Source organism: Aplidium turbinatum, chromosome 18, assembly GCF_918807975.1.
Source record: "Aplidium turbinatum chromosome 18, kaAplTurb1.1, whole genome shotgun sequence".
Taxonomy (NCBI): Eukaryota; Metazoa; Chordata; class Ascidiacea; order Aplousobranchia; family Polyclinidae; genus Aplidium; species Aplidium turbinatum.
In genome coordinates, this window is record NC_137489.1 from 16,410,064 (window position 1) to 16,435,780 (window position 25,717).

General features: G+C 39.1%; 1 protein-coding gene across 3 annotated transcripts in view; it reads right to left on the reverse strand.

Moving 5' to 3' along the window:
* Positions 1 to 3,558: 3,558 nt before the first annotated feature.
* Positions 3,559 to 25,717, reverse strand: part of LOC145787324 (uncharacterized) — a 41,532-nt gene continuing 19,373 nt past the window's right edge. For all 3 annotated transcript variants that reach the window (XM_082599048.1, XM_082599047.1, XM_082599049.1), the window contains 16 exons: positions 25,549 to 25,692; positions 20,817 to 20,927; positions 20,066 to 20,120; positions 19,057 to 19,242; positions 17,222 to 17,349; positions 16,669 to 16,860; positions 14,605 to 14,936; positions 13,927 to 14,412; positions 12,858 to 12,926; positions 11,897 to 12,469; positions 11,531 to 11,637; positions 10,874 to 11,047; positions 10,445 to 10,556; positions 9,525 to 9,718; positions 8,955 to 9,328; positions 3,559 to 7,405 (listed from right to left, as the gene is read on the reverse strand). In XM_082599048.1, the coding sequence (XP_082455174.1) occupies positions 7,386 to 7,405; positions 8,955 to 9,328; positions 9,525 to 9,718; positions 10,445 to 10,556; positions 10,874 to 11,047; positions 11,531 to 11,637; positions 11,897 to 12,469; positions 12,858 to 12,926; positions 13,927 to 14,412; positions 14,605 to 14,936; positions 16,669 to 16,860; positions 17,222 to 17,349; positions 19,057 to 19,242; positions 20,066 to 20,120; positions 20,817 to 20,927; positions 25,549 to 25,692 (3,257 nt within the window). In that variant the 3' untranslated portion in view covers positions 3,559 to 7,385. The remainder of the gene's footprint in view (positions 7,406 to 8,954; positions 9,329 to 9,524; positions 9,719 to 10,444; positions 10,557 to 10,873; positions 11,048 to 11,530; positions 11,638 to 11,896; positions 12,470 to 12,857; positions 12,927 to 13,926; positions 14,413 to 14,604; positions 14,937 to 16,668; positions 16,861 to 17,221; positions 17,350 to 19,056; positions 19,243 to 20,065; positions 20,121 to 20,816; positions 20,928 to 25,548; positions 25,693 to 25,717) is intronic.

Here is a 25,717-nt window from a genome sequence, read left to right on the forward strand (position 1 = left end):
TTACTATTTCCATCTAGCAGTTGCTTTTTTGAATTTTCATTTGTCACATGGCGCTAAAGTATTACTTCCCGATTCCACTGGTTATTGTAGGCTCACAAGAAGAGAATTTACAGAAAAGTTAGTGCAGACGGTCAGAAAGTTTTCAATTTGATTTGGGAAAAGTTTTTGGGCCTAGGTCAAACATTTGCTGATTGTTAAAATCTGAAAAGCGGTTTTGGTCTAATTTTTAGTGCAGAAATAGTGATAGCAATTTTCTTACCTGTGCCATTTCAGTTTTGGAATTTAAACAAACATTAGCCTGTTTATTTTGAAATTCGCGTTATTTCACTAAATATTCGTGGTTAGGGAAATCACATATAATATTCATACACAAATTTTTGTTGAGCATGCTCTCAGAATGCACCAAATTTGAAGTAATTTATCAAAAATTTCTGGGGGAGGCCCCTCGCCGCTGGGTGTCGCCTTCGCCGATCACGCCGCCGTCAAAACCTCCATCCCCTTTCAAAATACCTAGCTACGCTACTGAATTGGATCATTGTCGTTGGGGCCCGCAAAGCATATTCCGCACAGGGCCCGAAATACCCCAACACCGGCCACTGCTCCCAGACAGTGGGCTAGATCCAGTACCGGTAACTCAACTTTAGAGATCAAAAAAAAAGATGACAGAGATCAAAAAATTAGTTTTAATTCAATGTCTTTAAATTTACAGTGATAAAAGCAAATTTCTGAATTCATTTTGTTAATTTTATTGCGTTCGACAGCTTGTTGCAAGATTTCTAAACATGGTCTTCGCTGAAAACAAAGAAGCTTAAGGATCAAACGGTGCTGGTTCGATTCTCGGTATGAGTGCTTGAGCAACGCATTCTAAGGACTGCTTTTCATTCAGCGGCACCTAATGGATGGAATAATTCCCTGGCAACACTTCAACAATAGGAAAACTTCACTCTGTCAATCTCGGTAACCGGCCCTGCGTCAAAAGGCTCTACAAGTATGCGAAACTCCCAGGAATAACCAATCCACGCTTTGTTAGTCCCAGGATAAACATTAGGGTGTCCCACTTTTAGGCGACTTTTCAGGAAAATTAGGTTCGGGTCAAATTCTGAATGGATTTTCGTCACTGATTTCAAAAATGACGTTATTTTTTCATTATGACGTCATCTTGATGTGCCAGCTAGCGGATTTTTGCTATTTTGGCCTTATCACGAATATGGCAAGAGCTAGAGACTTGGAACTTGCGCCAAAATGACCGGAAGGGACGATTTCCTATTTGTTGTCAATACAATATGAAACGCTAACTGCAACAGAAAAGAAGTTATTTTGAAAAAACATGTTTTTTCTCATTTTGGACAAAAATATGAGACACACGGCAATTTTGCTACTGTGACGCTTTTATTTCGGTTGTTAAGTTGCTGTGCTGCGCCACATTGTTTAACAATTTAGTACAGTGGTAGTTAGTCTAGCATATTGTATTTACAATTGATTATATACCTCAGCATTGGTTTTTACATGCATATTGCAATTACTAATACTAGCTAACTTTAAACCCTTGATCATTTCGTTCAAAGATCTATCAAACAAAACCACCGTTCAACAACACAACACAGTTCAATGGGATTATTTATCACACCATACTGTGCAAAGCAGCACAAATGCGCAAGTCTGATTTGGCCAAATCATCTTAGTCATCTCCAATCAAGCCGTTCACAACGCGTTTCAGTCTGCCAATAAAGCGCTCTGTTCCTCGATTGTTGTTGTTGATCATACGCAAAAACACTGATGGAGATGAAAAACATGCAATGCGTGGAGCGATCTTACTTTCTTCGGAGAAAAAAATCACTTAAGTTGTCACACTTCAAAAGCGTCTGCTCGATATCAACGTTTCTTGGAAAACTTTTCTGTCTTGCCGCATCAGCAGCAAAAGGCGGAGCTTCAGCGTGGAGAAATTAAAGCAACGTTTTTAGGGCTCAACCATTGGGATGCATGCTTAACGAAATGTTTCAGAACAGCGTTGAATACTGGTTCATCCACAGATTTATATGCAAGTAATAAATCTCTTGTAAGCAGTACCAATTGAGGGACCTTCAGCAGCGGAAGGTTTAAGATGGATGACTAAAAATGTTGGCAAATAAACACAAACAATGAAAGAAACCATACGTTGAAGTTTAGGGATATCCTGAGGCCCAACACAATACCCAAAAATCAGCAATCTTAAGTAACCACTCGCTGTTGTTATTCAACGCGCATGGGACAACCTTTCTTGACGATAAAAAAGTAGGGTTTCAAATTTCCTGGAACATTCATCACTAAATGAACTGCCATAGCAAGAAGACACATATGGTCGCTCCGAAAAGATGAATCTTAGCTTCTTTCTTGTGCTCAGAAAATCATAAGATCTTGACTTTAAATGATTTGCGGCTATAGCTGTGATGAAACTTTACAATATTGTCGGATTTTCAGATGTTGGGGCTTAAGTTTTGATATTTTCTTAATTATGTTCATCAAACCACCATCTTCGTATGCATTAGGGCCTTTCACTTTGCCTTCCAAAAAGCTTTTTGCGTGTGTAAAATAAATCTCATTTACATGGAAGAGACATTCAAGAGTGTGTACCACTACTACTACCACTGTACTTAATTGCTAAACAAGGTGGAGCAACTTAACAACCGAAATAAAAGCATCACTGTAGCAAAATTGCCGTGTTTCTCATTTTTTTGTCGAAAAATGAGCAAAAACATGTTTTTTCAAAATAACTCCTTTTCTGTTGCAGTTAGCGTTTCATATTGTATTGACAACAAATAGGAAATCGTCCCTTCCGGTCATTTTGGCACAAATTCCAAGTCTCTAGCTCTTACCATATCCGTGATAAGGCCAAAATAGCAAAAATCCGCTAGCTGGCACATCAAGATGACGTCATAATGAAAAAATAACGTCATTTTTAAAATCAGTGACGAAAATCCATTCAGAATTTGACCCGAACCTAATTTTCCTGAAAAGTCGCCTAAAAGTGGGACACCCTAATAAACATTCAAAATCAACCAAGGCTAATATACCAGAATGCTTTAAACGTGTCCAGTTAAACTTGTAAAAGATTACCTTTTGCGACGTAACAGGTCTAACAATTCTAGTCGATAAACTTCTGATGAACCTGCACATAGAAACTCAATGTAATTGAGTAACTGCATTTTTCCCGGCAGCTGATTGTTGCAAGGGTTAAAGCTTACAGCGATAGACGTAGGTGATTCTTTTCTTCTTGCACAACGCTCTTAGTTCAAGATTAATACCCTAGGGATAATGACGCCTTGTAGGTTGACATTTTTTTGTTCCACACCAGATGGAATTTGTTACGAAACGATGGACCTAACATAAATAGTACACTGGGTGAAGCAATGGGTGCCAATGAGTATACAACACTGGGTCGGCGTCACCACTGCAGCAGATGAGTTGCTTTTATCCTTTTCAACACAAGGCAGTGGTCGGCAGTAAGTTTCAAGACTGCACAGCTTTCTAGTTGAAAGCGGTTTGTCGAGCCAGGCATTGTTACTATGTGTTTAAACTCAGCAAAGGTAAGCAGTAAGTTTATTGTGAAGAAAAACGATCAGTTTTCCTAAAAGCAACAACGCAAAGGTATCGCAGCGGCATTGAGGTGAGTATGCGTCAACTACCCAAGCAAATCAGCCCTTTTTTTACATTGATTCAACGTCTACAAATGTTAAATCAAAGTAAAAAAAAAGCTAAATTACTGTGGTAAAACCATTCAGTGTTTTATGCGGAAGGTCAACGTGTGAGTGGAGTATGACTTTCAACCAGTGTTGTACGCGTCATTGAAATAATTTGACGGCGTCAGCGCAAATTGCCTAAAAACTTTACGGCGTAAAGGACTGCGTAAGCTCTTAAAGAAATTGACGGCGTCGGCGCTAATTTCTAGCGCTATTTTTTGCCAGCGTCTCATAAAACGGAAATATTTCAACCAAGTTCAGGCTAACAATAGCTATAAATAAAGAGCAGGTATTATGTTTTAAGACTGTATTGTAATTAGCTGCTCAGCCTATATAATTAGTTATATCCTTGCAGAAAAACAAGCATTTCAAAACGTTTGTCTGACAATCTGCTGCGTTTGGGACGCATATTCAGGGGCACCGGAGAGATTTTTGACTGGAGGGGAAGGAGTATGAAAAAAGGGCACTTTTGTTCCTGAAAGGCCATTTTTTTAAAGTTTTAAGATAAGATGTAGCCTAGCGGTAATGCTCATCTATCAGCTCATTATCGAGTAATGATTAAGCTTATTTTGAGGCAAAAATAGAACATTATAATTAGGCTAAAAGCAAATAGCATAAATTGTTATATTGCAAAGTGTGCAGTAGCTTACATGACCTTAAAAGGGCACCATTGCCCCCTCTTCCCTCCCCATCCACAGAAATTTGAGGGCAGGAGGGCATCCGCTCCCCCTGCTCCCCCCCCCGCTTCCGGCGCCCCTGCGCATATTGTCCTTTCCAAGTGAAAACATGCGTTCCACAGCAGCGCTGGTTGGTATTGGTGTGTTGTATTTCAAAAACAAGTTGAAAACGTTTAGTCGGAAAGGTATCACCGTTCCAAGCGTGCTGTGATAGTTTAGCATGTATAAATCTTTTAACGAGGTCCACTGCACCAACATCGCTCTTTTCAGGGGCATAGAGCTCTTGAAATAAAGTATATTCAACGTCCGCGATGCCATTCATGGATTTTTCGCTTTCAGTCTCTGATCCCTCGTTCTCAATACATGGGTGATCACCATTTGGCGAACTTCTTCCGCATGTATTCCAGGGAGCCATTCCAACCAACGCAAAAACTGGTAATTCGGATGAGTTGCGCTGGCCAGAATACATTGTGAAACTCTTATTGTGAAACGAGATTTTCCATGAAAACAAAAAATGACGCTTAGCGCTTGACGCTTAAAATCGGCAAAATAGTTGACGGCGCTATCACTTCCGTCAACTGAAAAATAAAGTTGACGCCGTCAAATTGACGGCGTCAACGTACAACACTGCAGTTTCAACCCATGTGATAATAAACCGACCGATGACGTAAAGCTATGGATCATAAGTCGTCAACGCGTACCGACAATAAATACCGCTGCAAGGGTAAAAAGCCACAACTAATAATCAAATCCAGACTATCAGTGAAAACTTGTTCATTGTGAGCAATTAAATAGATAAATAATCTAATAGAATATATGTATGGTTATATATTGCGTGCTACTCAGCTATAATAAGGATATCAAATGTAGCCCTTCACCAAATCTGATACAAAGAATAATATTGGTACAACAAATCATCTCGTCAGAAAACCAATGCCCTTGAATCAATTTGAAAAGGGATCAATTTATCATCTGGGATGATTGGTCTTCTCCAAAATGGTGTTTTGACAACAAAGGCCAAACGTTGCAATAACCGTTTTTTTGTCACTAACCTTTCGAGCCAACATGCTAAAAAAAAACAGCTATTTTCTTCTTCCAAAGCTAATTTTCACGAGCCTCGTGAAATCTATATCTGCTCAGCCTATACAAAGCAGTGTGGAATTGGCAGCAAGAATATTTTGAAGCACCCCTGCCGTAAGAATTGATTACCCAATAGCCATGGCTCATACAGAGTGAATAATCACAATATTCGGGTGATGAAATATTTCTGCTTGCAGTGAGTGACTACTACTGTGAGTGATTTTTGTTAAGGGGAAGAAAACTAGACCAACAAATAGATGGCTGGAGTTGGTGAAGAAGACATTAGTGTAATAAACCTGGATAGAATCAACCCCAACAACATGGAAGCATTGCAAATGGGCTGCAAAAACTGGCGGATCCCTGCTAGCTGGGCAAACGCCAGGCCTTAAAAGCTAATGGATGACAATGAGTGACTACCATGTTGTATAAATGTTTTAGCTGGTGCTAACATAAGATTTTCGGCTAAGCACACCGCATATAGATCATACATCAGATCATACATAAGCTAAATAAACGGCGGTAATATGATACGACAGCTACAACATAGATTTAAACTCTTTCAATCGAATACATGGCGCGCAACGGTGAACTGGCAATAATAATAAAAGTTTGCAACTAACAAACAAACACGAATTTAAAAGAGAAAACAAGAAAATTCTTTTAAGCTATTGTTCCCAGAAAAACTGACTGCAACTAGCATGCAGCTGTCCAACTGTTTGCTGAAAATGTGTTTTAGTTTATTAGAAGACCAGTAGCCAAGACTCTGGTAATAAGTGATTCTTTTTAAATTTTTCAACTGCTTCGTGCAGTTGTGAAAGCCTTTAAGTCAAACTGTTCCTATTATTTTGTTTGTTCTTTGAAGTAGAGCTTTTTCTTGCACATCAGTTCAATATACTGCAATAAAAAGCAACAAAAACGAAACAAAAACAGTAACTGCAAAACTAATTGCTTTAAAATGCATTACAAATTATATGATCTTCAGTAGATGCAATCTACTATTTTATACAATGACGCAACAAATTGCCAAGTTAGATCAACGTGTAAAGTCAAGCCAGTCGGATCAAATAAATAATATCACATGAATCAAAAACTCCATGAAAGTAATTTGACAGCAAAATCCGTCATTTTTACATTGATTTAACGACTGCAGACGTGTATTCGCTAGTTGCTTTGATTTAACGTCCGCAGACGTTAAATCAATGTAAAAATGACGGATTTTGCCATTAGAGTAGGCAGTACTGGGTGTGATTGCATCTGGTTGTCAATGAAAATGCAGAGAGAAATCGCAATGATGCTTCATGACGTGTTTCATCTTAGGCAGCAGACGTCGAGTTTACGACGTTTCAACGTCTAGCAGAGTAAAAGCGGTAATTGTAGTGGCTGGAAATCAACACTGCAATGTCATTTGCGTACAGGTAACGATATTTGATGCAAAATTTTTCTTTATTTTTTCTTTAAAAAAATCTTTGAATGCGCATCGATGTAAATCGATTGGCAACACTGATTTCCTTTGGATATGCACTCGGTATCCCAGTCAGCAAATCAGCCTTTTTTACACTGATTCAACATCTGCAGATGTTTTGAATCAAGAAAACAAAAGAATAGTTTGACGGCTGGGATACCTTTTGGATGAACACTAATGTTAAAGGGCTTGGTCATCAATCGTCGACTTGTCCATAATATGTTTGCCATCAAAGCATTTATGCCAACAATTACCACACAATATTATGAGCTGCCAGTACTAGCGCAAGCAATTGATATTTTAAACGTTGCTACATGTTTTTTAATGCAAATATAGCGTATTTTTCGGTTATTTGAGAAGTGCGGTGTTGAGGAAAGTAGAATTTGTTGACAGAATGACCGTTCGCACCAAGGCAGCACCTAGTTAGGATGAAATGTTGCTCTTCCATTGTCATAGATCCAGCAGGTTTCCTGAAGAAACAGAAGTAAAGAAGATGAGCCTTGGTGGAAGTTGCCTTAGTTACATCGTTTCCACGCTTATGTATTGCATAAGACAATTTTTACTCGTAAATAAATCTTAAATCTTCAAACAGATCTTTGTGGTAGGCTACCAAGCACACGGGCGTAAAGACCGTAGCAGTATAGAGGTTGCTGTTGACAGCTCTGTTTTACTGAATACGAAGCTAAATATTATGAACACCGTCCATCATGTTCGCAGTTTATTATACTTCCAAGCGATACTTTAAACCAGGGGTCACCAACTGGCGGGCCACATGCGGGCCGCACTCTTTTACGAGCATGCGGGCCGCACTCTTTTATGAGCGGCCCGCAGAAGGTATCAGCGTACAAGCATAACCATAAGTACTTTTCTTGAGGAATTAAACAGCATGAAGGCAAAAAATACTTTCCGAGAAGCATATTTTCGCTTTGTATACGATTCCACCAACCGACCAATCAGATTGTAGTTCTAGGTAGCAGTCGTTTAAAGTTATTCCAATGCGATGTCCAGCCACACTGTCCCAGTGGTTGATTAAAACCTAGTTAGAATCTACACTGTGAAGTTAATTAAAACGTTTGTTTTCGATATTCGAAAATGTCTGTGAGCATAGTGTTGCTTTTTTTAAGTTTGCAAATGTCATGTAAACACTAGTGTGCGTTTCACCGTTATTGGGTTTCACGAGCAGTGTTCCTTCATGCAAGTTTTTGTTGGCAAAATAGGTCGGTGTTCCAACTCAATTTATAATAAATTGGAAAAATATTATATATACATTTAAAGACTTTTTCTGGTTTTATGAAAATATTTAGCTTAGTACTGCAAAATGTTGTTAATCAACAATTCTTGCCATGCTAATAAGCATCGCAAGTGACATTTGTCTAATAATCAAGGAAAGACGGTTTTATAGACTCTCACAAAAAGGAGGAAAAATCAACTCATTGCTTTTTTAGATGGAACACTGTTCATGAGTTACGATAGAATGGTGATTTCCACAAGCGTTTGTTTCATGGTGCCTGGTTTCTTTCTCCATGTTATTGGAGCCTATTTTTCGCTGATATGTTTGCAGGTCACCATTGTTGCCTGTATTGCGATGTGTCAAACATTTCCATGTTTACTGAAACTGTTAATGGCAAGATGTCTTTTGTGAGGCGAAGTGACACCACTCTTGCTTAGCGATGAATATTCTGATGAAACCGTTCGCCACGTTATAAGTGCGCAAAACAAGTGGCCTCGTTTATTGGGCATTGTTAAAGAAGTCAAAAGTGTTGTTAAAGGAGCTTGGCCTGGCAGTAGCGTTGTTTGACTAATTTTGTTGCTGCGGTGTTCTAAGATAAATATTAACAGCATGTAACGCTAGGTAGTGGGCACGAAATGCGTTCTTTTCTAGCATAAAAGTCAGCCTACCTAAAATTTTATTAGTGCGGCCCGCCACAGCTCTCCTAAGTACCAAAGGGGCCGGCATGCAAAAAAGGTTGGTGACCCCTGCTTTAAACTATCAGCGTTGAGTCAACGTGGCACGCATACCTGTAGGAACCTCGTTAATATTTTCTTTGAATGTGACGAAAGCGGAGCGCGGAGAATCCCCGTTTTCTTGTTGTAAGCTTGCCGAGGTGTTGAAGGTTAAAGATTCCCCGAAACCCAAATCGTCATTTTGTGGGTTGGCATTGCTAAAATCCCCACTTTGTAGGTGATTCACCGCTTCTTCGGGGTGCTTTTTCTCGAAAGCCACAAAAGGAGGCGGCAGAGGTCGAGAACCGTAACTGTGGGCTTTGTTGGATGATTCGATCTCTAGCGCTATAGTGTCGATGCCGCTCGACGTATTGTGGTCGTTAGACGGCGCGTGTTGCGCTTTGGTTAGGGCTTGTTGAATCTTACTCGCGTCTGGAGTTTGCAGAGTGCTGAAAGGTTAAAGCAGAGTTATGTCAAAAGCAATTTTATCGCACTCTCTATTGAATCGGAGTTGCTTTCAAATCCTACAGTCTGAGTGCCTTTCCAAAAATAAAACATGGAAAACTTACTCGGTCAACAAAATATTCTGAAACTAATTATAATTTCGTTGAATAAAGATGTTTATAAATGTTATGTCATCATTACCTGGCTTCTGCGCTTCCTCGCTTGTCAACCGTCACCGGTGATACGACGCGGTCAGGGGTAACAGAGTTATACGGTGAGCGTCCTCCTGTGGGAGTCAAGTTAGCCGGAGATTGATCACCAGATGGCGGGTTGCTGCTTTGGTTGTTTGATGGGGAATCCCCACCACGAGTTCGTCTCATGATCATTTCTAGTCGCTGAAACAACTCGTCTTGTGTTTAATGTGAAAACAAGGTTTGAGAAAGAAGATAATAATAATAAGCAGGCTCGCATGTCAAATACAACTCTTACAGGCAAACTGGTAAAACACAGATGTGTCACTGCAACTAAAATAAGTCTTCCTTAAAAATTTCAAAAAGTTACGTTGACGTTTTTGAACCAATGTAAAGCGTAACCTTTTACATGTTTCACTCCACGTAAGAGACCTTGTTCCACTAGCAAATACTAACACATAGAAGGGTGGAGTCCCTTGTGAAAAAAATTAATGAAGATCTAGAACGAAACGATCTAATAACATCAATAGATGAACAGAACAGAACATACGTGAGGTTGAGCAGTAAAAATTCACTGCAGGTTGAATTAACTTGGGGAAAATGACTGCAGAACATTACCTAGGACCTTCTTAGGCTTTCATCGTCAATGGCCAACACATGATTCTAATCGTTTCTAGCACTAGTTGCATCGTTCATCTGATGAAAGTGAAAGTAAAAGCAAAGACAAACAAATTGAGTTATTGCTTCATGACATTTCGCGACCTGAGGATGCGCATTGTTATGGTGCGCGAAACGTCAGTGAAGCAATGAATCCACTTTTTTGTCTTTGCTTTTGCTTTCACTTTTATCAGATAAACGATGCAACTACTACTAGAAACGATAATTATCCTGGTGAACACCCAAACTTTTCAGTATTCACATGGTTCTTACCTTCCTCCTGGCCAGTCGCTCCTCTTCTTTCTTCTGAACTGCAGCATCTCGTTCTTTACGAATCCTTTCTGCTTCATCCCGAGCTTTTTGATCCGCGCGCGCCCGCTGTTCGCTAATTGAAGCACACAAAGAACAAGAAAAATTCTTATAAGATTCGGATCGATATTAATGATACACATTGCAGAGCTTATGAACACATTAAGAATTGTGCTGCACTGAAACTAAGGTTTTTAATCATTCAAAGTTGGTATGATTCAAGATTTGTTCCTGCGCAGTAGATTCAGCATTGAACCAGCTTTATGAATGAAAGTACACCAATACAAAAAAATTAATTTCTCTATAAATAGAACATTTAATAAACTAACTCAAGCATCTTCATCTTCAGATGATTTGGACTGAACTTAACGGTCTGTGATTATGGAAGCTTACCGCATATATTCCAGATGTTTTCTTTCGTTCACCTCAGCTTCCATCTTTCTTTTCTTCTCTAATTCTTCTTTCTTAATCCTCTCTTCCTCCTCCAGCTTCAGTTGCTCCATCCTCGCTTCTTCTGCCATCTTGCGAGCATCTTCCTCTCTATTTGCTTGCTCTTCTGCTTCCAGTCTAAGGAAGAGCCGTTTTAAATCCAATTTCAATAAATGTCTCACAAAGACGATTGAACGTGGGGTCTAACTTCAAAAGTCAAGACGAAAATCTAAAGCAGAAATATTCAACCAGCTTCGAAAGTACAAAGCAAGTTAGACACCGAGCTAAGAGACGGGCAAACATGAGAACCTCAACACATAAAGCATTGGTACAGATGAAACGCAATGGGGATGACTGGTCAATTTATCTAAATTGAAGGTGAGATTTTTTTCAATATTTAAACACGCCAAATTTCCTATACAGGTTGCATGCACGCTCCATTTGGTAATTTTCATGGCTATTGGCTAGCATACATTCTTCGAGGCAAGACTTACATTATTTTGCAATTGTATATAAATTTTAACGATTTGTGAAATGTGGAGCCTTGCAAATTTCAAGTGAAAACAAATAGGAAAGCATATGTCAACAAGATGAACATGTAATCGTTGCAAGATCGCTCACTTCAGCCGCTCCAGCCTCTCTTTTTCTTCCCTCTCTCTTTTTTCTTTCATTTCCCTCCTTTTAACAGCGATGGCATCTTTATAAGCCTGCTCTTCCGGAGTGAGTTTCTACAAATAAAATTCATTGACCTTGACATCCACTGAAGAGCTGCAAGTTTGAAAAACACAAAACAAGCAGTGCATGGTGACTGGTGAGGTTAAAGGCCAGTTTACGGTTGTACTTAAAATTAGACATAGTCAGAAGATCCCCTATCCTTAATGGAACTCAATAAATACTTATACTAGTTTAAGTTAGAAAATATAAAATAAGTCGTTTTTTTTTTTATCAAATTTGATTGTGAGATTCACACTAATTTCATTGACCAACTTTTTCCTTCTTCTTTGGCTCTTTCGAAGGAGCAACTTCGCTTGGAACAGAAGGAGCAACTTCGCTTGGAACAGGAGGTACAATTTCGCTTGAAACAAGAGGAGCAACTTCGCTTGAAACAGGAGGAGCAACTTTGTTTGAAACAGGGGGAGCAACTTTGCTTGAAACAGGAAGAACAACTTCGCTTGAAACAGGAGGAGCAACTTCGATTGAAACAGGAGGAGCAACTTCGTTTGAAACAGGGGGAGCAACTTCGCTTGAAACAGGAGAAGCAATTTCGTTCGAAACAAGAGGAGCAACTTCGCTTAAAACAGGAGAAGCAACTTTGCTTGAAACAAGAGAAACATTTTCGTTCAAAACAAGAGGAGAAAATTCGCTTGAAACAAGAGGAACGACTTCGCTTGAAACAGCAGGAACAATAGCTCTAGGAGCAAGAGAAGCAACTTCGCTTGAAACAGAAGGAGACATGATGTTCGAAAGTTCCTGTTGCTCTGATTGCTGGATGTCAACACTTAATGGCTCCATTACTTCTTTCTCTTCGTGCTGATCATCTTGTTTGGCTGATTCAATAATCTGGTGACAAATAGAAGAAAAATTGTGAACTTTCGGCTCTCAAACTTACCGCATGGAAATAAAATGACCATATGTTTATTGCAGTCTATTTGGTCGATGACAAAACTACGTTTGCCCAGTTTATGAGTAGTGGTGAGGAGGGATAACAGGGTGTCGAAATGGTTTAAAACTTTAAGGTCAAGCAACTTGCCCACTATTTCATCCCATCATTTAGGCGTGCAGATGCATTGTATCAAATAAGAATTGACTCCGTACTCACAACAGACCAGAAAATAAACAAAATCCGTGTCACATTTATTTGTATAATTCTACATCGTTTCTTTGATGAGCAAGATAAGTAGTGACGACCACCAAGAAATTCTAAAACACAACAATTTCCTCCACTCACTTGTATTGCTTCACTTGCTGTGCGGTCCGCTTCGGGAGGAAAGTCTTCTACTTCAGAAGTTTCTGCGATCTAACATAATGAAAAGCATGTCAGAAATATCTCATTTGAATTAAATCAAATATAGTTATTACTATCTGAACCCTTAACAGCCTGTTTCCCTAAATAAGGATCGTCAGAAGGACCTGAAAAACATGCAAAAGCAATAAATCGGTAATTCCTGAAAAGATATTAAATATTATAACTGTAATTTAATCTGCAAAAAAAACTTTAAGTCTGTAATTCCCTATTAATCTGTATTCCTTTTAATCTGTAATTCATTTGAATTAATGGTTTTTACACAATAATGATAGTTAATATCCATCTTCGTCGGTAGCCCAACCCAGAGAGCAATCAGTCGCTTTTTACATTGATTCAACGTCTGTAGACGTTACTCTCTCGGTATGACCTTGAGTAACACACTTTGACATCTTCTCCATGATCGGAAGAAAATGGGTGGAAATATTACTTCACAGACACTACTTCAACAAGCGAAAGTTTCAAATTGCCAAGCTCAATAACCGGATTTGTGTCAGTGGTTTAAAGCTTCTGCAAGTATAAAAAGCCAGAAACAAGCTTCTAGAAAGGCTTTCACGGTTGTTTTTACAACGATTCTCACAATTAATTATTAAATCGCTTTACTCGAAGAAAAACGTTCCTGATACAGGCAGTATGTGAACACAAAATATTCTACATTTCTTGACATCTCAGTATCTTGCAATTTGCAAAGTATCGATGCGACATAATGCGCTTCTTCTTCACAGCAACATCGCAGTTAATTTTATTGATATCTCAATATGTATGATTGATTTCTTTGCAGTTAAAACAATAATACGATATATCAGTCGAGAGCATGCGGGTATGATTGGACAAAACACTTAATGACACCCTTAGTATAAATGGCTTCCTTGCCCTCCAGTTTACGTGGTTAAAGGTTCTGTCAAAGCTTGTTCCAAATATGAACAACGCAAAAAATTACGTCAATTATAATGTCTTTTCGACATGCTAACCATTAAGTTTTAAAAAACTGAACCTGTTCCAAAGTCTCTTCAATCTTTGCGGCGTCTTCTTCTGCATGATGAAGTACACCACTGGACACATGTGGATCTTCGTGGGCCTCTTTTTCAGCTTCTGCAATCACATTTTCGCTAATCTCAGTCGCTTTCGCACCAATCAAGTCTTTTTGCTGATGTAAAAGAGAAGAATCAAGAGGAAGATCTTCTGGTGATGTATTTATTGTCTCTTCTTTTGGAGAAGAAGTCTTTACGTTAAAAGAACAATCAACAGGTCCAAAAGACTCTCCATTTGCTCTTGGAGGTACATCTGCACTTGGTACATCTTTCTCAGTGACCAAAGCCATTTGCATCTCATCTGCAAGGGAGTTTGTTGTCACTGCCACCGGAATGTGCTCTTCATAGTCATCTTCCTCCGTACGTAAATGCGGCTCTTCTGACGCAGCTGCATCAAATCTTGGAACATCAGCAACCTCATTTGCTTCCTCCAGTGTTGTAGACTTCATCTGAAAGGAAAAATTATCACTACGCAAAACAATAGTTGCCAAGTTAATAAGCTGGAATTTCAAGCATTGCAATCTATTTCAAGCTTACTGTAAAGATGTTTTAAAATCAGTCAAAACGTGAGCACAATAAATCTATCCAATTACAAGCAAACGAGATCTTCAATCTGGCAACAACATCAGTACTCCACTTACCCTACCACCATTTTCATTCAACTGCGACTCTTTTTCTGGTGAGTTAACAGCATCCAAAGCTTCATCCGGCACTGGAGTATTTTCCTCCGAAGACTTTCCTGGAGGACTTGACCGCTCCAGGCTCTCGTTAACTTCTGACACAAAAGATGTTTCTTCTTTTTCTATCAATACTTGGCTTGAGTTCATGGATGGTGGCAATGCCGTGGTCGATTCTTCGACAGTTTTAGTTTCGTTGCTTGATGTTAATTCTACAGTTGGTGAGATGGTGAATGTTTTGTCCAAGGGTTCAGTCGTGTTTCGTTTGCTGCCGCTCTTCGGTTGCGTCGATTTAACTAATCACAAAAAAGGACGTGTTGATGACTCAGCAATCATATTGTCTTTCACGTCGATTTTAACAACGGCTTAAATTTAAATCAATCGAAACCGTCATTGAAACGTCTTCCCTGATACAGGCGGGAATTGAAAACGCTAACAGCGCCATCTTAGGAATGCCTCAAATATCGCTTTGGACTACCAACGTTTCGTAGAAAACGTTGGTAGAACATAGAAAAATACATCAAAGAACATAGAAAAATACATCGCAGTGGGTGGCTTTTAGAAGGTTACTCCGGGAGTTTCTTATACTTTCACATTACTAAACGCATGAAAAAAGCGTCTGTTTATAAAACATAAAATTAAGCAAACGGCTGTTTGGGCTAACGTGATCACGTGACTGGTTTGCCAACGTAAAATTAACTTTCACGGCTGCACAGAAATTGAAGGAAATAATTTCACGCGACACTGAACTTAAATTTGAAATTATTTTCTCAACAAAAAATGCAACTGAATTGATTAGCTCAATCATGGCTCAATCAAGAGGCTAAACATTAAGAGAAAAGCTTCAGGGTATAAAAACTACTTTTTGAACACACAAACAACACTCAAAAGCTTCTTCCTGGAACAGAGCCAAACTGGCACACTGTACTAATCCCCTGTACCTCGGTGCAAAACTAGATAGGTGCCTCGGGTCTGCTACTATTCGGTGAGTTCCTAACATTTAACCCCTAACCCTAAAACGGCAATGATAATTAGGCTACGGTACCCAATAATTTGAAAAAAAAATTGAAAAAATTACCGAATAGGGATCGGACTCACCGAATCGGACTCACCAAATCGGACTCACCGAAACGGGCCATTCCGAGGTGCCTCACATACAAATCCAATATTAAAAAGTAATTGAGCCAAGGTGGCTGCTCGAAATAATATTTTACAGAAACTAGGAAACTCTGATTGGGGTGTTCTTTCGGATAAAATGCGGTCAACTGCTTTAGCCCTATGCTATTCGGCCGCAGAATACGCCTGCCAGGTTTGGGAACGCTCGGCACATACCAAGAAAATCGACCCCATATTGAACCAAAGTTGCGGTTTGATTACAGGTTGTCTCAAACCAACCAACATCACATCGCTACATAGTATAGGCTATTCTTGTCTGGAATTGTTCCTCCTAACATCAGAAGGAGCGTGACCAACAGAAAGAAAAGATCTTGTCAGGACATGGATTTGAGACACCCACTACATGGCCAAACCCAGCAAGCAATTGATTGAAGTCAAGAAAAAGTTTCTTTGCTTAGGTTGTCTTATTGGGACAAGATGAGGTCGCCGCCATTGTGCACTGTGCAGGTCTAACTGTGGCGAAAAAGCTACCCGCCGAGCCGAAACCGGCCAATATGGAGCTCTCACTCACAAAAGGTCTTCCTCCCGGAAAACGTATACCCTGAAAGTATTGGCGATGCCTCAACCGCTTAAGAACTGGTATTGGAATATGAAAGACGTTGACGCGACACTGGGGGTATTTCTGGGGAGGCACAAGTTGCAAGTGTTCACAGGAGCAAACGATGCAACACATCCTCGAATGCTCTGCACAAGATTTAGACGAGTTCAATGATAGAGCTTGCGTGATGCTCTGGGCTACGGCAGTGCAACACGACGAAGAAGAAGAATACTTTTCCAATGTTGGTTTCAGTGGCAAATAGTATTCTGCAACATTTAATGAATTTTGCGGCAACCAAACATGTTCTAACATACCTGGAGTTCTTGACTTGACTTCAGGAGCCGCCTTCTTTACAGGATTCTCTGCACGTTTCGATTTCTTATCCGGCACGATTCGAGAAGAAGATTGTATGTTTGGTGAAGAGACTTTGGAGCGTGCTGAAGAGGTACTTAGCCGCAAAGTTTGTTTGATAGCAGGTGGGGTTGACTTTTTAGGTTGGGTTGTGTCTGAAAAAAAACTTAGATGTTATGCCAATGCCATCACTTTCAAAAACATTTTCCATTCCAGTCTTGACTTACTGTAGAATTACAACACAAAACAATGAGTTCTAACCATGGTAGAATGTTACTTCAACTGGATCGTCAAAATTTTCACTAACGTAGCTTTCATCAGTCATTAGTCATTACGTTGATGTTATGCACCGTAATGGTGTAGTAAAACTAACTATTCGTCTTCAGAAAAACTAATAGAAATAATGTAATTAAGAAAAACCAAATGAGTCGATATTAATAATGAGTCAAACATCATAAATGTTGCTTTCAGTATTCCGCCACAGGTCCCTTCAAACCCGCTAAAAATACGCCAAACCTCTGACGGGAGTCTTCTTCAAAGCTGGATCACTCTTAGTGGGAGTTGAAGACAACCGTGCCGGAGAAGGACGTCTTTTAGGAGGATCTTTAGCATCCAGAATCAAGCGACTTCCAGCAGATGAATGCCTAGATGATGATGAAATATTAAAGGACAGAAATAGAAGACACATTTGATAACAAATGTTGAAAATAAATTGCAGTTGATATTTGTTGAAGCAAGTGTCATTGAGGAACTGTCTCCAGCACAATACCACTGAAGGTGGCAACTGAAAAGGCACAGATAAGAACAAACAGATGCTACACCTCAATATAGGCTGCCCACCAAGCCGGAATGGCCCGTTTCGGCTAGTCCGATTGGGCTAGTCCGATTCGGCTACAGCCCGATTCGGCTAGTCTGATTTGGGTAAAGTCTTTGTCGGTTAGTTTCCTATTCGGCAATTTTTTGAAAATCCAACGATAATCCTTCTGTAACCCTTTGCATTCCGACAAAGAAAAACAAATCGAAATGAAATTTAGCGAAAAGTGTTTGAACTATTAAATTGAACTGTTTGCTCACATAAAAGAATGTTGTAATATCGTTTCTTTTAATATAGTTGAAATCATCGAGGCTTTAGATGAGTGAGATTTAGACCTAACCATTGAGATGTTAAAACTAAAAAGCGAATTAAATTTATTTTTGAACTATTAATGTTTGCTCAGATAAAATTGACATGTATCATGCGTCGCCGTCTGCATGCAAACTTAGAATATATTAGAATCCTCAACTATTACAAAATTCTAAATCCAACGACGCCTTCTGTTTATTTACAGTAGAGAGTTTTGTGTTTTATTCCACAATAGTTGAAATTCTTGAAGCATTAGATGAGTGGGGTTTAGACCTAACCACTGAGATCGTAAATCATATTTATGACACCGGTAACATCCCTAGTGATATGGTACGTTCCATATTCATAACTTTACCTAAGAAAACCGGAGCAACAGAATGCTCACTCCACAGAACAATTAGCCTTGTGAATCACCTAACAAACGTCTTATTCCGAATCATGATGATGAGATTGAGACCAAAACTAAATTTCAACAGCACAGTTTTTATTTGTTCTAGACAAAGGGACCACAAAAGAAATTTTTACATTAAAAATGATAACAGAGAGATGCGTCCGATCTCCAGATCTTATCAACGCTTACAGTGAGATGATTTTGAGAGACATCGAACATATGAATGGAGTAAAGGTTGGGGTACAAAATGTAACAAACTTGAGATACGCTGATGAATGATGATACAGTCCTGATAGCAGAATCTGCAAACGATCTACAGGACTTATTAAATTGTGCTGTCAATAACAGTACACCAATGGGTTTAGAGTTAAATAGGGAACTAACCTAAAGGTTACAGAAGGATTATCGTTGGATTTTCAAAAAATTGCCGAATAGGGAACTAACCGACAAAGACTGTAGCCAAACAGGGAACTAGCCCAATCGGACTAGCCGAATCGGGCTGTAGCCGAATAGGGTAATAGCCGAATCGGACTAGCCCAATCGGACTAGCCGAATAGTAGCAGACCCCCACCAAGCGAGTTGAGGTGAGTTGATCACCATGGTAGCATAATAATTCCACAACAACCGGCTATTACCTCTATTGTGGAAACGAGTTACAAAAGAAAGGATACATTGTATTGAAATACTCACTTCCAATCTTTTAAATTTTACAATTAAAAATACTTGTTTTTGCAACATTCTTTCAAAAAAACGACTCAGATATGGGGCTTGGAACATGATAGAAATAACAAGGGACATGAAAATACAACACCACTATTGTCAAACGTCACCACTCACGTGATGCGTGGCGACTCAGCACTACGGAATCTTGGGGATGCTGAAGCGGCCACTGGTGATCGGGGTTGCTTTTTCTGTAACAAAGGGGACGGGCTACGTCCGGGGCTCGGCTTGTCCCTGGGTGGCTTTTTGTTGCTTTGCGATCGTGGAGAGGAACGGGATGATGACATACTGCTGACGTCAGATCTGTTATCAAAATAGAATTGAGATTCTTTGCTGACATGGATTCGAAATCGATTGAAAATATTAATGAGAAATAAAATGTTTATGAAGATCCTTAACCTCCGTTCTGGCTTCTCGGTGTTTAGAGAATTGCAAATCATAAATTATTTGTAGGATCCAAGTACAAGGATTTAACCAAATGTATAAAATCAGTACTGAAAATATTAATACTCGCATTTCTCTTGTAGAGACAAATGAGTTCGTCGGCTTTACAACAACCCCCATAGGTTTGTAAAGGACAGGACAAAGCGATTCTATTTACAGGCAACATATGCCACCAGAGCAACAGAAAAGATTTGATTTGGTTGTTTGCTTACCAAAAAGTTTAATCTTTCCAATGAAAAACGCAATGTACACAATTAAAATCTAATTTCTTTCCCTTTTGCAATCATAGATCATTAGAGTGCTACTTGGTAGGATTCGTACACTCAAAACGCCTTTGTTCAACTTATCATTGTTATGTTGGTCTAAAAGCGACCAAGCCGCTTCAACATGCCTTGTATTTGAAACGCTTAAAAAACACGTCAGGCGTTTGCATCCAATAAACTGCAATTTGTCAACTTCACGTTAGGAAATTACCGACAAAAATTTATATGCGGGTGACACTGCGTTTACATCCGTTGAAATCATGTAGTTTTGGTGTCCGGCATTGATGGTAAATTGGCGTCTACTCAACTGCTCAAACGTGACAAGGCCTTAACACCATCATTTCGCAAGCTGCAAGAGAAGTGTTATGAGCAACGAAAGCTAGCTCTCCTCGGAGGCCGATCATGCAAAGATGACTTACTTTGCAGATGATGGTCGTATTCTGTCAGAGCTTCTGCTTCTTAGTGGTGTGCTTACTGACAATGCAATTACAATACAGAATTAGTAGAAATTTAAAACAAAGTAGTAAAAAAACGACACAGAGTACGATGCTGGAAAGACCGTGATATACCAGAGGCAATTAACTGACAAATACAAAGAATTCACGGCTGAACAATTAAATTCTACTCTTGATTCTACTTGTAATCAAGAGCACTGATGAAGCCGCCTTTACGGCGGCGAAAGCTCTACCAATAAATTTTTGTAGTTACCAAACCTGTTAACCTGGTTGATTTTTTATTGAACAATTAAACACGTCATATCATTCATAGCACAAAATGATTAACTGAACTCAAGCATGCTTTGACAATTCTCAAACACACCAAGTTTCGATGAGTTCAAAACTTCCATTTACTGTACATAGCTTTCAAAAAATATACTTTCTCTGATTCACCTTTTTAGCACATGGTTGGCAATGACCTTTACTTCATGACCTTTACTTCCATTACAAATCATTGTTTAGTCTGAATTTTAAACGTAACGTAAGCCGCACACGTGTCATGGTTATCTCGTTCCATAGCAACGTGATATTGCTTCAGTTGCTAGAAAGGCGGCTGCACAAGAGTTTAGTATTTTCAAAATCAGATTATCGTCAACCAGTAAATCAATCTTTTTACATTGATTTGCTAACTGGGTCGTCGCCTTGAGGCTGATAGAAACAAAAACAACGTTACCATGTGTGGTGTCGTCTTTATCATGCTTGGACATCGCAATAGATGCTTTGGTGGGAGCAAGTAGCCGGGAACTCATTTGAACCGGTTCTGTTAATTGTGGAGAAATGCGACCTGAAATGTTTGCAATGCTTATACACTTTTTTGGTAATAAATAAACTTTAAAATCCTTTCATGATGAAACTACCAAACCAGCATGCACATTGCACAGAGACAACTCGGTTGCTTGAAAGATATATATAAAGTTTTAATCGTCTTTAAAGTTTAAAGATTTTAAATCAAGATATTTACTTTTCCATCACTACTTTGTGAACTGGGTAATGGATATGCTGTATGTCTGCAAAAATACTGTTTTGACAGGTTTTAATTACTGATTTCAGCAAGCCAGGCGACAGTTTCCAAAGTAAATTGTCGAGCTAACGTTTCATGAAACGTTTTAGTTCACAAATCACAACATACAACCTATATACAATAAATGATAACCTATGATTGCAATAATAAACTTGGAAGAAAAAATGTCAGACAAGAAAATCATAATTCTACAATTGAAAGTGTAACATGGCGAGATGATTTTAAAGGTTAAAGAGGAAACTAAATTTAAAAGCGGCAAGCTCCGTGCTGATAAGCAAGCTCCATGCGTACAAAAAAAAATAAAATGGCAAATACTAGCACGAAAAAGGAAAAAAATAAAACCAAATCATTAAATAAAAAATAAATCATTTTCATTATACATAATCATCACTAATTCATTGGCCTCTGGATAGAAATACTTTCACCACGGCAAATGAATTTATTGGAGTAGAAAAAATAGGTAATCTTTATGAAGAACGCAAATTTTAATTAAAAAATAGCGGGCAAGGTTACTTCATGTCAAGTTAACACGGGGTGGATAAAAAGTCTAAGATTGAAAATCACTAATTTACATATAAATTTAAACATTATACAAACATTTAAACATAAAACAAATAAGATACAGGATGACGGATACAGAAAACAGATAATGTACACGACTACTGTAGAATAGATACTGGTAACAAAAGTGGAGGGTAAAAGAAGTTGCGTTGCTAAGCAACCGCAAGGTTTAGTGTAACATAGGTTTCACATGTGCTGCATGAACAGTGAACGCAGCCCTCAAACAACAAAATCCGTATTTTTTACGTTGAGTCAACCTCTGCAGACGTTGAATCAATATAAAACTGACGGATATTGGTGTCCGGGGTTGCCATGTAGTCACACCAGTTATCTAGTATCTACTAAACACAAAACGCTACATTGCTGAATTTACTCAAATGACATCAGGCACTTTTCCACAGCAAACTCGTAAATTTCACAGAACACTACACACTGTACAGTGTACAGTTTTAATTGGTAATGGTAAGCGATACTTTGCATGATTAAACAAGATCTGAAGTTACTAGCTCGAACACTATTGCACTACTTTAATGGAGTGGCGTGAAACAACTAACATTCCATTCCCAAGCGCCTGTCTCATAACAATGCCAACCCCGTGTTGCGATTTCAGTTGGATCATTCACACACTTTCCACTTTTAAATTCATGCAAAAGCTAGCGTTACTTGCTGAAGCTCAGAGGGTTCTAATAGTTGCGTTAAACGCCAAGGCTTTCAAAGAAAGTTCATGCATGGAGCGATGTTTTATTGTTTATGAAGTATGCGTAGTTGCGTACAACCTATCCCTCACGTGTGAGTTGTTGAAACTCGACAAGTAAAATCAATGAGCTTTAACAGAGCTCTTCATTCCACAGCCATCGATGCTTTTTGAAAGCATTTAAAATCAGTACAAAATCGAAAAACAGGCATCTACAAAGTGAACAAAAACTCTTTAAACTTTTTTTCATTTTATGATTAAATATACATATTGAATGTCACATCAAATCAAATATAGTTATTACCGGTGTGATTAAGATTCTTCTTTGTGCTTTGGTAGGATGAAGGAGTGAAAAGAAACACACTGGGCTTGCTCTGCGCACAGTTCAAAACAACCGGTAATGACTATATTTGATTTAATTCGCTCTGCTTGGCATTGAACACTTTTTGTAGTATTAATAGTTTTCATTGTTTTATTGAATGTCACGTATATGCCTTTTAATATGCTAAATACCTCGCTTAACTCTCTGAAAGTTAGGTCTAATTATAAGCATTAACTAAGGTCTAAAATGAGCCAAAGAGAAGCCATCACTCGGTTCCATCGCGCGGGAAGAACCAATTCTGAGATCATTAAGCTTAAAAGTTGCCAAATCCACCGTTTACCATGTTGTGAACAGATTTAAGAAACTTGGTACATCAGAAGATCGTCCTAGGAGTGGAAGACCTCGCACTGCTCGAACAAAGTCAGTGGTTAAAGTTGTCCGAGAAAGCGTGAGCAGAAATCCAAACAGATCCATCCGTCAAATGGCCAAAGACATGAATGTTAACACTTCAATGAGAACCATTGTGGAAAAAGATCTTCAGTTGTCTCCTTACAAGATGAGAAAACGGCAGTTTCTTACACCTCTCATAAAGCAAAAGAGACTTGAAAGAGCACAGATTCTTCTCAGAGAACTGAAGGCAGGCATGGCAAAGCAAGAGATAGTTTTTTAGACAAAAAACTTTTCACAATTGAAGCTCAATTCAATAATCAGAATGATAGAATTTATGCAAAGTCTTCAGCAGATATTAGATTCTGTGAGAACAGTTTACCGACGTCCAAAATCGTCTTCTGTCATGGTGTGGGCCGCTATCTCCAAACCTTGAAAGTCTCCTCTGTTTTCGTGGAACAAGGGGTTAAAATCAATTCAGATCGCTACATCCACAACATTTTGGTTCCAGCCCTTGAAGAGATGAAGAAACACTATAAAGATCCGCCCTTCATATTCCAACAACGTAGTGCACCATCCCACACCTCAAGAAATACTCAAGACTGGTGCTCACGTCAACTACCAAGATTCTGGAGCAAGGAAATGTGGCCTCCCTTATCGCCTGATTTGAATCCCATGGACTTTTGTGTGTAGTTGTTATTGGAGGGAAAGGCCTGTTCCGTTGCTCACCCAAGTGTTGATGCTCTGAAACAATCACTCCTGCGGGAATGGGCCAAAATACCTCAGGATGAGCTACGTGCCTCGGTAGAAAACTTTCGACAAAGAATTGATAGAGTTATCCAAGTAAAGAGCGGCCACATTGAAAATTAATAAAAAAAATTATTTCCAGTATTGTAAGCTCTCATTGTGATACCTTTTTGATGAAATTTTATTTACTTTCTATTAATAAATCGTTGATAAGTTGGCCCAAGGACTTTCTGTTTACCCTGTATATCAGACAACAGTCCTCAAAATTAGCCGCGGCACAAAGCAATTGCCGTGGTAAATGATGCCGCAAACGTCATAGCGGCCATTCTACTACGGCAATAAAAATGCCATCGCTGTAGGTTACACAATAGGAAGGAAAAGTTACCAACATCTTCTGTAAATTATGCAAGGAATTTTATGGAAGTAGTCCATGTGAACTAAACATCTGAAGAGGTAACATAAAACGAGTAAAGAACTGGATCAGTACAACTAAAGTGATCAAAAAAGCCAATGCGTCTGATAATGCAGGAACACGCGTCCATGAACGGGCAGTCGGGCACTTCTTCGTGAAAAAGAAAGAACCCCAGGATATAACGATTTAACTTCAGTGGAAACTAAGGGCGACGCTTTCTATTCCCACAAGTCAAACAAGCACAGTTCAGCATGCTCAAACACTTAATGATAAACAGCGGCAATTGCCGAACAACAGCGGCAAAAGCATACGGCAATTGCCGCCGCAATCCAAGGTTTGTTGACCTGGCGACGGCAATGTTTTTGCCGTAGTAGATAGAAGCCAATTTCGAGGGCTGGACAAGAAAAAACCTCATATCTACACAGTATAAATACAAGCTAAATGCTACATTAGTGAGGTGTGCTGTGACATAAGTACCTGACTGCTGGTAACATTTTTGGCGTGTTTTGATGGTACACAATACGCATGGAAAAACCAGCGGCGGTTATTAACCGGCATGACCGGTGATGAAACGCTATAGGAAAGAAATGTGGTGTGATGTAAGTCACTAACTGTTAGTAGGTGAGGTCCTATTGTTTGCCATCAAATAATAATTTCAGCAAAAAGTCTTTGTGTGAGTTCACCATTGGTTCTTGTGCGATGCACAACGCGTCACAATTCGGTCAAATCAAAAAATGTAATTTGGTTTTAAACAGAAGACTTAAAGAACAATCGAAGAAATTCGCTATCAAATTTCAGCAATGGTACAATAGCAAAGGTTTCAGTGTTCAGTTTGGAAAATAGTGAAATGTTCGTAAAACTGTTGAAAAGAGCTCCAGCTTCAGAAAAGCAGATGTTTTTTTCAAGAGAAGGTGTTAGTGCAATTTGAGCGCATAATTTGTTAAAGTAAGTTCGATTGAAATAACCACGCTAATGACTAAAAATAAACATAAAATATTGAAAGCTGCGAGAAGCAAGTACTTTAAACTAAAAAGAAACCATGCTCAAATGATTGATAGCTACATTTTTGATCAATTCAGCCACAAAACTAAGCCACAGAAACTTTAAACCAGTTTGAGTTAGTTTGTCTGTATGAGATGATAACTAAGTGTGCCATCAACAAAACTTGGTGATACGAATTTTCAAACATGACCTTAATGATCCATGGCTCAATTTAGTGACTGGAATACTGAGGTACGACACCAGGTTAGCAAGGACAGACCTTTACTCTTCAGATTTGACACCACCCGGGGGGTTGGCGAGCGACCTCTAGTGGCAGTGGGTTTGCTTTCACCGGCGTTATTACTCGAGGTTCGGTTACGCTGTCTGCTATCCAAGGATCTAGCCCGTGGACTTCTGGCCGACGCTATCATAGATCGTAAAGTCAACGA